Here is a 14,255-nt window from a genome sequence, read left to right as displayed (position 1 = left end):
TAGAATAGTCTTGGAAAATTGATAGCGAAACTATCATGAAAAGAGAAATTAATTTAATTGAAAGTAATTTATCATTGTTTACTTTGCTATTAATTGATGTATAGCTTATAATATTTTTATTTTGTAATACTGGAGAGGAAATTCCTCTTTGCTAATACATATAAGTTTCACCTGGTGAGACCCGGGAAATCATTTTTATTTAACATATAATTACTAATTGTATTATATTATATAATACAATTATGAATTATATAGCAAATAATGTGAGCTAATTGGTTGCTATCGCGATTATGTTTTCATTCCTTCAGTGATTCTAGGAGCATCCGAAGGAGAGCTTTCCGTTAAAGCTGAGGCAGATTTGTCCCTGAGAAGACATCAACAAAGAAGGCCGGAAGTTTCAAAAGTCAAGAGCAAGGGCGAAGAGCAGTTAGGATTTTGTCAACGGTAGAAATTTATTTATTTTCTTTGTTTTTTGTTAACAAATTATTATAATCTGACATTTTGTATTATTTCTAACACTGCTTTATATGTGTCATCGCCCAAAAATGTAATAAACAATTAATTCCTCTTTCCTAGGCAACTTACAATAGTTTCATTATTGCACAATGTTGTCATTTTTATACTTTTCTATCGAATAGAATAGTAGATATGAACTTTTCCGTAGAACCGTACGATTAAATAGGTTCTTGTAGCTTGGGACTCAATAGGTTCTTATCTATGCTAGTGTACAATCACACAGGGCAGATCCCTAATTTTATAGGTTCTTGTATATGCTAACGTGAATTAAACTCAGTACTTGACCGCATGGTGCAGCACTACTTCGTGAACAACCAGGTCTATAAGCGTGAACTTTAATTTCCTCTCTGTTACTAACCAGCTATTCAACTACTACAAAGTAAAGTTAGCTACGAAGTACACAATTATTCGGTTTCCCTTATATACCTAATTTCAATTTGTGCTTAAAAACTTGCTTTTAAAAATTTTAAACACTTTGCGTCTTATGTATTAATACAACCACATATGTATTACGTGTTGGGAGAATTTTTTTTAGATAAAAAATATTCCTACATGTTTCAAGTTGAAATATAACCACTATGCGAGTAGTAAGAAAATTTTAAATGCTACATCCCCCACCATCAAAATTTCTAGGAATTGCTGGAACTTTGTATACGACATATCTTAACATAATCTTGAAATAACATGATCTATAATTTTAATCTATAATTTTTATGTAATTATATACATCATACATTAATAAGTTAACTTATAACCTTAATAACTATTTTAATAACATAACCTACGGCTCTACTATCGATTTTTTTTTAAGAATTTGAGTTTAATCGAATTATTTTATTTTTGTTATATTTTTCTAAAAAGCAACATAAATCTAACTATTTCTCTTAGTTTAATTAGCAAATGATCTGACAACGTTTATATAAATTCCAAAACATTATTCAATATATTTTTTTCTTCCATATGACATCACTTAAAAATTTGTGATTACTTTAATATTAAATGTAGAATATTAGTTTTTAGGAGTATCCAAATATATGAAAAGAAGAATAAAATAAAACGTATTGGAAGATAAAGAAAGTAACGTTTATTGCAAAATTATGAATATTATAAAAATAAATGTGAGAGATACAAGAGAAAGAGAAAGTTATTAATAAGTAATGTTTATGTCGAATTCCTCCTTGTGATAAATAAGAATGTCTTTGAATAACATGTTAGGTCCATCATAGTTGAAATTATCAAGAGGTTTATCTAGTGGAAAACCAAATGGTCTGTTGTCAAATTTATAATCACCCCATATTCTAGAAGTGAATTGGTATTCCGTAGAAACTGGGCTAACATATAAGAACAGTTGGAATGGCATCCCTTCTTTTTTACCCTTTGGTAATAACAGTCTTTCTGGGAATCCAAAGACTCTTTCATAGTAATTGAATGTTTTGTCACCATAGAGAGATGCTTCGAGTTTGCTATAGAAAACTTCACTTGGTTCTTGGTCATTGATTGTAAAGAAGCATTCCTGACTATTACGTGTAATTTTGTTCAGACCAGCATTCACTGTTGAAAATTCGTGAAGAATATTAGTTATATATCTAAATATTAATCATAACAAAAATGTATACATTAAGGATTAAGGGTAATAGTAAATTAAGATAATTTTATTAATTATAATGACTTTCTAAAAATGATTTGAAAAACATAAAACCTCTTTGTTAATCTAAAAATAGCCTGTATTTACTTAATACCTTTTAATTTGAAAATATATGAAAATAATAGAATATTTTTAGAAAAGGAAATAAGGGGGAGTCAAATTAATAATTAACTAATAAATAAAATTGAATAAACTTACAGTCAAGGATCCAGTTGTCAATTTCATAGAAGTATTTAAGATTTTCTGGAAGTTCATATAGTTTATGGTGTGAACTGTATTTGGGTCCAAGGAAAATTCTGATAGCTGCTTTCATTGCTTTATCAGAATTGATGGTAATGTGGAAATTAAATGGTTTGTGATTTAGACGAGGCTGTCTAATTTTAATTAATGGCAATTTGTCATCTTTTTGTGCATCCATAAACAACCCATTGCTGATTGTTGTATCAAATTGCTCAAAATATGTAATGAGTTTATCAATAGAGAAAGATTCAATTTTCAAATTAGGATAGATGAGTTCATCTTTGTTGTATGGCGTCTGATGCATTTTGTACCTAAAAATAAACGTTTTTTTAATTAAAGTCACAATGTAACTTTGTTACAATGTAACAATGTAAATAAATATGAATAAATAAAAGCAAATGTTTAGAATTAAGCTAACTATGTTTAAAAACAAACTAAACTAAACTAGAATTACCTGTAGTAAAGGTCCACTATTCTCTTATAGAGACGATAGAAGGCAGGGTCTCTTAAAGAAGTAGAAAAGATTTCCAAGGCACTGGGAAGGATTTTATACTTGCTTGATGGTTCTAGATTGTAACCAAGGATTTTCCTGCCAAGGGCATCAATACTGCCATAGAATCGTTGGTTAAAGGAATCTTCGTTGCCTTCAATTATATTTCCAAGAATGTTCAAACCATCCTCGTTATAGATGTAATACTTGGTAGTACCATTGCCGAATACATAACCAGTATCAATTGCAGACATTATTCTCGATTCTTTGTCTTTGATGTCCTGTAACAAGTGAAATTATATTAACCCTTGGAAGGTGAGCGGCTCGATCGACTACATGCAGTGCTACGGATCGTTCGGACGCAACACGCAATTTATAACACACATGTGAGATTTTAAAGAAATTCAAAATTAAACATTTCAAACTTGTTAGTTTTTTCTTACCGTAATGTATTTGTATTTGTAGCTAGGGAAGTTACTCCATTCTGGTCTCTGAGGGAATGGTAATCCATTTTGGTATGTCATAGTAGGATAATAACCAGCATAGAATGGTTTCTCCCAGTCGAAGTCTTCGAGATTAGGTAATTCATTCGTAAGTCTTTCTAAATAGTATCTGTTCATTATTTGTTGATGCCCATACAAGTATTCTGCTCCGCGATAATCTTGAAAACCAAATTCCGAGGATGACATCCAAAATGGGAATGATTGTCGGAAGAAGAAGTAGTAGGCATTTAAGCCGATATCTTCCATGAAGTAATTCAACTTATTTTCCAAGTAGTATTCACGATTCATGTACCAACCGGAATAGTTTGCCCGGAATATGTATGTCTTGTATTCTCCACTTGTTTCTAAAGTGAAATAGTTTGCAATTATGTTAAATAGTACGACGAAAATAAAAAGAAAGAAACTAGAAACAATTACCACGGAGGTCAGAAAGTGATGCGTGATGGCTTTTTTGCAGGACTTCCGAGTTAAAGAAAAGGTATGGACAGATTTCGTATGGGGGTGGCAATTGAATGAACTTAGTGTCTTGTCTTCTGATTACTGCATTGTAGAAGGCTATAATATATTCGCCCTCGTTTATGTTGTTTCTTGCCCAAAGAGCTGTTTTGTAGAATGTTTCGAAGTCGTTTGCATAATAAAACAACCTGAACAGGGCTACCATTTCTTTAAGGAGATATGGATAGTAAAGTGAGAACACTTCTCCTCGCGGAAGCATACTGTTCTTGTACATGTAAAGGAATTCTTTTACCGCGGCCTGAAAATTCATCAAGAATATTCACTTCACACAGGGTTGGATATTATTAGATTTTTGTTCAAATAATTATTTAAAAATTTGTATTTGTTTGTTATGTGCTCGTTATTTTGTTAACGTTAATTGTTATCGTTAATTTGTTCTTCATTTACTTTGTCATTTTATTTTACTACGTTGAATGCCATTGGCGGTCCACGCTGGATTTTTTTATTTGGACATTGTAGTTATTTTTTTATGTAAAACAAAACTTGGTCACGAAAAGCTTTAGAATGTAATCAATTAATATGCAGACACGACTATCGTGATTATGAGCGATATAATCATGATAGCCGTGTCTCATTACATTGTTAATGAGATTTCAAAATATGTACTTTTGAACTATTGAAAATACGAAAAAATGTTTCCTATGAAATTTGTTTGATTTCGGAGGGAACATATTCTGATGTTATTAGATTCTCTGTAGGTAAACGCGTAAAGGTTATGTGAAGAGCAACTTCGTTTTCTTTTTTTAATATATCAAAGAATATATGATTCCATAGAAAAAAACAAAGTTGTTCTTCACACAACCCTTATGCGCGTATCTACAGAAAATTGAATAACATTAGAATATGTCCTCCCGAAGTCGAACAAATTTCATAGGAAACATCTTTTCGTATTTTCAATAGTTAACGATACAATAGCGTGTATAGTGCATACGAATAAATCGGACATACTGTATACATAGAAAGTTTTTACAAGTGTTTGAATACTTCCGTGAGTCATTATGTATGTTACATTTTATCATTATTTATTATTCGTGCCCTCTTGCTCTGCTACTTAAGGATCACTTCCGATCACATCCTACGTATGTTATACTAAAATATACAAATTTAAATACCAAGTGACATAAAAATCAGTGAACCAACAGAATTGCGTCTATCATATTTTTAACCGTTGTGTAGCTAGCAAGGCAATCATCATCAATAATCAATATTTTTTTTTTAATTGATAATTACTAACCGGGTTGGAGTACAAGTTGATGTTCGCTTCGATGTCCCATTTTTGACCCTCTTCGTACCACGTGTAGTTGATCTCGGCTGGTTGGCTGACGTGATAGAGGAGATTGTAGACCTTCTTCTGTTTCAACAAGAAATCCTTATCAGCGGTTTTCGTGTTGTAATATTCTGCATTGACGAAACTGCAGGCCAGTAGCCCCAGCAGCCACAGCCGTGGAAACATTTTTGAAAAGTGAAAACCGCGGAATCCCAGAGCGCGGATGCTCAGCGCGCAGCTACTCTTATACTCCGTCATCCCCTCCCTCGATTAATTCTTACTTATTGCTCCATTAGATATTTTACATAAATTCTTATCTAATCTTGATGAAAATTTCTTTCGCGACACCCTCCACCGGAATAGTTCCAATGAATAAAAAAAATAATCTGTGCAGAATTTCAGCTCGTTTGGATAGAGAAAAGGCGTGCCTCTGAGCCCTTAAGCGACAAAATAATTATTTAAATTTTTAAATGCATATAAAGTCGATTTTATTCGATTATCTGATATAATGTGATATAACATATCCTATGTAATAATATATTTCTAATATAACATACCTAATATAATATAACAAAAGCACGTCAGACAAAAATTGTAGATGTAAGAAAGGAGAGCATCTTTGATGTTCTACTGCCTCCGCGACGAACGGTTTTCGAAAAAAATGAAAAAGAAAGTCTGGAAGAAATCGTTAAGATTTTGTTCGAAATTTTGGATATTTGAACGTGCCTCGATCAATTTTTATCAGAAAAGGCTAAGGAAAAATGCGTAATTTTTTATTTCGAGCGTTGGAAGGTTCTCTTTTTTTTTTTAATTACAATGTACTTCATCGTAATAAAGTTGTAGGATATGGCAGCAGTAAACACTGTTTGTTCATTGACGATTTAACTTCGATCGAAATTCGTGTTTTGAATAATTTTATCTTGCCGATTACAGATTATGTGTTAATTTTGGGTCAATCTAAATTAAGAAGAATAAAACATGCATGCGATATCGCTGGTGTGGATTAATTAACTGGGAGACAAATTTTCAATTGATTCATTACCTATGTAACAGGAAGTATATTATTATATAATATAAGCATAATTGAGAATTTCTCGATATGGAGTAAGGTAGCGATTATTATGTTTACTGCAATTCGATATTATGTGACAGGATAGTATGGGAAAAATCGATAGCGTAGAACAAATACTTTTACTTTAGCTGCATTGTTGTTTTAATTATTCAAGCTTAATCAAAAGTTTTGTAATTTGCATGAATGTTCGATCAGAAAATATCAATCGCTGTAATTTCGGCGTTTTACCCAAGGCAACCTTTCTTTTATCAATATGTTGTATATTTAAATGCAAGAAAATGAAGAAGTAAATATCCAGATGTCGGTGCAGGCACGAAATCTGTTTCACACTTTGACAATGAGACGAGCAATGCGGATATTTCGTTTTGCTAAAAGAAATTCGTGCAATTTTTATTCGACTGATGCATACAATACATTTTATATATTCTACAGATGCATAATAAGACATAGAATGAAATATAAAACAGAAGAGAAACTATCATGTCGATTATGCTACATCCGAGAAATACAGAATAGAAAATATATACTAAGCGACTACGCAATATATATAGGAATCATACCAATCACACTGGGAAGTAAAGAATGGACAGATATAACGATAACAATAACCGAAAATGAAATATGGTAACTGGTAAACATCACAAAGGGAAGCATGAAGTTGAGTTTTCTGCATAAGCAAATAAAGAAATCGAAGAAAAACGAATAAGGATGAAACACCAAAGACTGACATATTGTAACCTCTACAGCAAAATTAAGATATAGATATATTTATTATTAAATGAATACAGAAGTAAGATTTAGCTTTGAGGAATAAATTAAGATAGAAACAAAATGCAATAAGCTAGGAGATACGTGAAAAAATTGTAATAGGCATCAGCCTTTAATACAACGAACGAATATAATACAATGCTCCACAGATTTTAAGGAATTAAAAGTTGTACATTTCATTTTTCTTAGGAGGGGAAGTAGCAGGGGGATTGTTGTTATTTCTGTATTCAGAGGTAGGATCACAATAGTTATTATTTTATTCTTTGGATAAATCTATCATACCGTTCTGGGCCGAAAAACCTTTATTGCACTTTCTTACATGGACTAGGGATAAAATCGATTAAATCTATCGATCGTATCTAGAACTATCTTCTAGTTACTATTTATTGTAACTAGCGCATCTGCATATGAATGGTGAGCCCGAACTCACGTTGTCATTTTCAACAGGGATCGTTGTTAATTATGTTTTTAATTCATATAAATTAATTTTACATCATATACATATAAATTGAGAATCAAAATTTATAATAAGTTTTTTTCAAGAAATATTTAATGCACATATTTCCAATACTCATTATTTCAAAGTTCAAACAACTAAGAAATTATATTTTTTCTGTCTGTCTTTATAGACTTAACTAGATAGAAATATTTGCTTACTGATGTTCTATGATAAATTACAAAAAATTTAAGATGGAAACAAATCTAATTTTACACTATTTTCCTTATCAGAACAAACTTTGCCTCTCAGTTCACGATGATAGCGATTACGCCTGTTATAATATCCACTTTAAAATTTGTAAAAATTAATAATAAATTTATAACAACTGGTCTATGGATTTTTACGCATTTATAGGAATTCTGAAAGTGCAAAATTGCACAGAATGCATATAATATGAAAAAATATATAAAGTATCCAAGTATAATGTTTCCTAGAATACTTGGTGAATAAAACATTTTTCTACCGGAGTTATACTTTTTTATATACATATATTTTCAAAAATATGAATTCGCATAAAAATCTGCTTTCTGGTAATAATTTTCATATTATATCTAGTTAATTTAGTAACCGAAAAATGATGTATTATATCGTACAGATTACCAATAAAAACAGAGAAATTGGTACGAAGAGCACGAAATAATACAGAAATTAAAAAAGGCGCTCTTGAACTTCGGTACAATTAGAAAGCAGTTGCGCATGCGCGCACGTATCGGTACGCATTTCTATTAACACAAGTTGCAAATATACGTAAGCAAGAGAAATGCGTATGCAAGAAAACTTGTATATACAGGGTGAGTTTTATCTACATTGAACTTTTAGCATGCAATAAGTACTTTCACGTAATCGCGTTTAATTACACGAATGTATAAAAATACGTTATCGTTTGATTAGCATTATCGTATGATTCGTATGGAACACTTGCTCTCACTTTCTTCTCTTATTAGTCTGGATAGTTCCTTTAATAATAATTCACGAAGATAATATTGTCTCGACGATAATTGGATATGATTTATGCCGGAAATGAAGTTCTCTTGTCTGCACAGCTGTTGTTTTGCCGTGTGAACAGACGTTTGATAGTTCGATAATTAGATTGGTCAATAGTCTGGTCTTTTAATTGCTGTTTAATATCTCGACAATTTTGCTAATGTCTCTACGTCTTATCTCTGTTATACTTAATGTAATGTTTCAACTGAATAAGATCAACTTTTGAAATTGATTTTTATTTTCTGTTAATTTTAAGGGCATTACGCCTTTGACATGATCGTTGTGTGGTTATAAGTACATATGCATGGCTTAGTATGGTTAGGTTTGTTTACTCATAGTGGTTCTAATTACTGCATTTAAATTAATCGTTGTGATAACTATTTTTCTGTTTCTCTAAGGCTTTTATAGGATAAGCTGATTTCCCTCTCTAAACGAAACATTAGTTTAACGATATAATTTTATCACTTACCGTTGAATGATATCGATCAATGATAATTATTAAATATCGTATCATGCAAAGTTTAATTATTAAAAATTGAAGAAGAGAAGTTTAAATATACGTAATAAACGCTTATATTATTCTAGTTCAAGTCATAAAAAATGTGATCTTTTTTGACCACGTTTAGTTATTATTATTATTATTATTGCTTAGTCCGTGCCTTTCGGCTTTGGACGAACTTTCGGTTTTACATCTCTTATGTCTATTTCTCTTCTTATATGTCTACCTCCCCTCTTTTCCACTCTATTCTATTGCACTACCTTACTTATTCTATCCCTAAAAACTAAAACTAGAAACTACAAATTAGCAACTAATGACTGAAGACTATTGGAACTTTGGTCTTTCACCTCCTTGCTGTGCATCCTTCCTGTCGTTTGCCCTTCTCTTCTCTATTATTGCTTTCAGTTCTGTTAAACCTTCTCCAGTCTCATTTAGCGTTTTTCCTATGTCTGATGATGATAATCAGTTTTAAAAATTGGTGATGTAATTACAAGAAGCAAAATCAACAGACTGAGCTAATCAACTATTGAACCTTCTATGTATCCATATCAATATTTATTCTTCATAGATAAGACTAACGCTGTTTATGCATCGCAATATAGGATAATAAAATAGTGAAACATCCAAGCCAATAATTTTTACATTATTTTATTTCGTCTCTTTCTACATCTCTTTGTCGTTTCCTCTTTAAGGAAATTATTAAGGAGTTATTAAAGAATTAACATTTACGAACTAACTTAGAAAAACTACATGGAAAGTTTTGTTTCATCGACAGTGTTCAGTTCTTGCTCAGTTCCATGATGAACCACAACTTCCGTCAGATGCACGTTAGGCACGTTGAAGAGCAGAGAAGTGACAGGCCTGTCCAGAGGGAAGCCCATGGAACGTCCATCGTCGGTCATGTGACCCCATATGGGAGAATTTATTTGGACGGTGACTGACTGGTCGACCGGCGAAATGATGACGAAAAGGTTGTAGGGCATACCGCCCTTTTTACCTTTTGGCAGAAGGAGTCTTTCAGGGAAGCCATAAGGCTGTTCAGAGTACTTGAAAGTTACGCCATCTTCGATGCTATTTACGAGCTTTTTGTAAAGAATGTGGCTGGCGGTCTCGTCAGGAACAACGAAGATGGATTCGTGGCTGCTTCTGTCGATTTTGTTGATTCCAGACTTCACTGTAACACGAATAATCGAACAAACATTAGCGTTGGACGTGAACATTAATATGAATTGATGAATAATAAGAATAATAAAATATATATACGTACGATCAACCATGAATTCATCCATCTGCATGAAGTTCATGTAGCTGTGGACCAAGTCAATTTCATGACCAAATTCATCGTATTTTGGACCAAGGAAAATGCGAACTACACCCGTGGTGGCTTTGTCGCAGTTGACGGTAATATGATAGGTGAATGGTTTGTGATTCAGACGGTATTGACGAGCCTGGATCAAAGTGTTCCTGGCTTCTTTGTAGCCACGAACGGACACTCCGTTGCTGAGCAGGGATTCAAAGTGATCGAAGTAGGTGACGAGTTTGTCTACAGTTACGGATTGAATGGTCACACCAGAGAAGCTCAATTCATCTACGGTGTAACTGGGGACATTTTCCTTGTATCTGGAAGAAGAATCTTTACTTATTGGCTCCTCTATTCTTGGGATCTCTTGGAGGAAGATTTAAAAGAGTAACAATGACACATGATAAATGTAACAACGAGATTAAATGAGAGGTAAGACAAACCTGTGGTAATAATTGAGGATAGTCTTGTAGATGCTGTAGAACACGGGATCTCTCAAGCTGGTGGACCAAAGTTCGAGAGCAGATGGTACCACTTGGTTTTTGACGTGCGATTCATAACCAAATCCAAAGATTTTTCTTACGAGCATGTCCAACTGTCCGTAAAATTGCATGTTGATGCTGTCAACGTTACCTTGAACGATGTTACCAAGAACGTTCAATCCGTTTTTTTCGTAGATATTGACACGGTTACCATTGGTGTCCAAGACGAAACCGAGATCGATGGCGGTTGAGATCCTAGTGTGCAAGTCCTGAAGCATCTGTAAATAGCGTGCACGTAGAATGGAATTTTCACATTTGATTTTGATTTAATTTGATCGAAAACGATGGGTCGTACGAAAAACTTTTACTTTATATTTTCGAAAAATATATCTTTTCCACCTTCCTGGAATCACCTTCTTCTCGACCGACGATTATTATTGAATGAATACAAAACTTACCTGGACGTATTTTTGCATGTGAAGAGGCACAACAGCACCGGTTTCTCTGTGTGGGAACGGAAGCCCATTGCGGAATTGCATGGTGGGATAGTATCCAGTTACTATGGGGTGGTTTACGCTCACGTAACTAATTTCACCCATGTCGTTACACAGTCTCTCGAGGTAGTATCTGAAAACATGAATTTTAAATAGTAGCCATTAGAAGCGATGTTAATTAGTATTATTTTAAATTTCTATAAAGTAAATGTACATTCGCATGAATGGAACGTCTTCTTACAAATAAATTATTCTGTTACATTTTTATACGAAGGAAATCATATCTTGTAAAAGAAATTGTTTTTCCAAAATTTATACAAATTACTATATTATTCACGTCGTAGGAAAGTGTCAAGACTCGTGTTTCTATTTGAAGTAAATTGAACGCGTAATCGAGCAATTCTTAACATACCTGGTCAACAATTGCTTGTGGCTGAAGAAATAATATTCACCACGGATTTTTGGGGTGTGAAGCATCTCGGAAGACATGAAAGATGGGAAATCGTGGTTGATCATGAAGTAGAAGTTATTCAGGCCAACGTCTTCGGTAAAATAGTTCAATTTCTGTTCGGGTACATCGTGCCTCGTCAAATACCATCCGCTGTAGTTGGCCAAAAGTACGTATTGGTCGACATTGCCCACGGTTTTCTTTTCGTCAACTGTTCAAGTTCAAACAAAAACGTTGCGTAGCAAACAAAACAAGTTTCTAATATTTCAAGAGCATGTTCAACGTAAGATTCAAAATTCAAAAATCATGCATATGAATAACAACTTTTCCATATTCGGCTCAGACTTGAGCTATCTTTTAATGTTAAAAGAATACGCTTGGGTCAAGAACAATCGAAAGAACGAAGCGGGCTTGAAAAAGAAGAAAAGATTATTAACATAGCCAACCTGTGCTGCCCATGGCGATATCGTAAGTTCTTTGCATGACATCGTCGTTGAAGAAAAAGTGTGGAAGCACTTCGTACAATGGCGGCAACTTGATCAATTTGGTGTCATGACGATGGATCACAGCCACGCTTAAAGCGTACGTGTACATTAGCTCGTTTACGTAGAATCTAGCCCAGACAGCGGTGTTATAGAACACGTCGAAGGTTTTGGCACTGTACAAAACACGGAAAAGCGTCACAGCTTGGTGGCGCATCTCAGGGTTCATCACGGTGAACACTTGTCCACGTGGTAGCATTCCATGTTTCAAGAGCTGAATGAACTCCGTCACTGCTTCCTATTATATTATCAATTATATGTTAATCGTTAGCAGCGAGAAGATGATTCTTCCAATTAATAGACCGCAGATTTTAATATTTGCTAGTTGAATATCGAACATAAGACTCGATTTTCTGCTTTCGTTGCGTTCAGTTAATAATACTTCTATGCGAAAAGAGTTCTTGGAAACGGAAAGAAACAATTTCTTTCCTTTAAAGAGATTTGCGTTTCAATATATGAGAAAAAAGATGCGTTCAACGCTACAGAAATTATTCTAGATGCTGTAAAACAATATATATTTGCAAGCATATCTATTTGGTCCGCAGTCTACTCGTTACTAATGAAATTTGTAAATGTACAAGGTATATGAACATAAATTGTCGTGCAAAATTTAAAGATATAACGATACGCAACTCATCTGCATCAGAATATTCCTTGTAATTTTTAACATGCAAGACGAATCTCTATTTCTTGAATCCTATTCATAAGGGCATAAGTTTGTATAAAAATCTGCAGTCTATTCACGAGTCAGCCGTATATCCTACCTGGTCGTTGTATTGGACGACGTTCTCCGCGATGTTGAAGGTGCGAGCCTTCTGGTAGAGTTCAGGATGGTATACAGTGGGTTGGTCGACGTGCCAAAACAGTTCGTAGATGTTCTTCTGCTTGGTCAGATAAGTAGAGTCAGCGACCTGGCTGGGCAGTTGGTGCACTGCCTGGGCCAGCAAGCAGAAACTGGCGAAAATTACTAAAGCGGCCTTCATCGTTGAACAGCGGTTGGAGGAGACCGGTCCGGTGATCAGTTTATATACCGGACTCAAAATGTTTGGACTTCGATAAACAAATCTATAATCTCTATCGGGGTCGAATTAGGGTGAGGTCGCGAGGGTAGTGAAAGTAAACGACTTATCACGCGTTCGGTTTCGTGTCGCAATTGCTGATAAAGACAAAGGATGCAATTTGGCTGATTCGATCGGTATATCGGTAGAGTTTCGCAATTCAACAAAAAACTACGGTTCGTTGTGAATTTGAAATTTGGTAAATAGCTGTGGTTAATTTTTAGTTGATGCAGTGGCAGATGAAAGAATGGATAGACTATGAATTTCAGTAACTTTTCTGTTAAAAATTTCTACTAAAAATTGCTTACAATGTTTATAACAGCCGTCTATTCGACGCTACATATTATTTGTACGTTTATTCGTTGCTCTTATTAGACATAAGTCCATTTTGTAAAATTATGCTGTCTTTTCATACTTCTTAGCCTGCAAACTTTCCTTTGTCTGCCACTGTAGGAGGAAGGATCTAGTGTAAATACTTTAATCGCGTTCATGTTCGCTAACGGTTATAGTGCTATAGACGAATTGTTCGTTCGAATATTCTCGTATTTAAGTATTTAGGATACTATTAAGGATATAGTATCGATTCTATTAAGGATATAGTATCAAGTTTTCTAATAAATTTAACTACGGTGATATGGGATATGACAAATGCATGGATAAATATTGTCCTGTCAAACTGAAACCTGAAGAATACATCAAACCAATAATTAAGTTAATAATTAACCAATAATTTTAATAATTAAAAATTAAGAAACTATTTTTTCTAGAAAGAACACGATTACATAAAAATCAGTCTCGGGTTGAAATAAACAACCATTTTTATCGAATATTATCGCAGTCGAGATTGATTCGAAGACCTACGTTAACAAAATATTTTCTGCTCGTTTCTACAAACATTACGTCCACCTAATCGCCCGGCAAACGTTCCGAAT

General features: G+C 33.6%; 2 protein-coding genes across 2 annotated transcripts; both read right to left on the bottom strand.

Moving 5' to 3' along the window:
* Window positions 1–1,577: 1,577 nt before the first annotated feature.
* LOC117217029 (hexamerin-like) lies at window positions 1,578–5,430 on the bottom strand. The gene is made up of 6 exons (XM_033464304.1): window positions 5,145–5,430; window positions 3,812–4,148; window positions 3,335–3,738; window positions 2,856–3,172; window positions 2,360–2,712; window positions 1,578–2,067 (listed from the first exon to the last, which is right to left on the bottom strand). Exons 1-6 carry the CDS (start codon window positions 5,361–5,363, stop codon window positions 1,664–1,666), a joined length of 2,034 nt encoding a protein of 677 aa, XP_033320195.1. The 5' UTR covers window positions 5,364–5,430; the 3' UTR covers window positions 1,578–1,663.
* Window positions 5,431–9,631: 4,201 nt separating this feature from the next.
* Window positions 9,632–13,469, bottom strand: LOC117216973 (hexamerin-like). Its single transcript, XM_033464175.1, has 7 exons — window positions 13,030–13,469; window positions 12,170–12,503; window positions 11,688–11,934; window positions 11,240–11,408; window positions 10,743–11,059; window positions 10,267–10,619; window positions 9,632–10,173 (listed from the first exon to the last, which is right to left on the bottom strand). Exons 1-7 carry the CDS (start codon window positions 13,246–13,248, stop codon window positions 9,746–9,748), a joined length of 2,067 nt encoding a protein of 688 aa, XP_033320066.1. The 5' UTR covers window positions 13,249–13,469; the 3' UTR covers window positions 9,632–9,745.
* Between the last annotated feature and the right edge of the window lie 786 nt (window positions 13,470–14,255).

Source organism: Bombus bifarius, unplaced genomic scaffold, assembly GCF_011952205.1.
Source record: "Bombus bifarius isolate JDL3187 unplaced genomic scaffold, Bbif_JDL3187 scf7180000007974, whole genome shotgun sequence".
Taxonomy (NCBI): domain Eukaryota; kingdom Metazoa; phylum Arthropoda; class Insecta; order Hymenoptera; family Apidae; genus Bombus; species Bombus bifarius.
Note: the sequence above shows the minus strand (reverse complement) of the source record. Positions and strands in the feature narration are given on the sequence as shown.

Excerpts from the sequence above, each read along its gene's own strand:
- LOC117217029 (XM_033464304.1), bottom strand. The coding sequence starts at position 5,363 with ATGTTTCCACGGCTGTGGCTGCTGGGGCTACTGGCCTGCAGTTTCGTC. Across the intron at positions 3,173-3,334 it reads ACAAATACAAATACATTACG|GACATCAAAGACAAAGAATC; the intron begins GTAAGAAAAAAC and ends CACTTGTTACAG. Across the intron at positions 2,068-2,359 it reads TGACAACTGGATCCTTGACT|TGAATGCTGGTCTGAACAAA; the intron begins GTAAGTTTATTC and ends AATTTTCAACAG.
- LOC117216973 (XM_033464175.1), bottom strand. The coding sequence starts at position 13,248 with ATGAAGGCCGCTTTAGTAATTTTCGCCAGTTTCTGCTTGCTGGCCCAG. Across the intron at positions 10,620-10,742 it reads ATCCTCAATTATTACCACAG|ATACAAGGAAAATGTCCCCA; the intron begins GTTTGTCTTACC and ends TTCTTCTTCCAG. Across the intron at positions 10,174-10,266 it reads GGATGAATTCATGGTTGATC|TGAAGTCTGGAATCAACAAA; the intron begins GTACGTATATAT and ends TTCGTGTTACAG.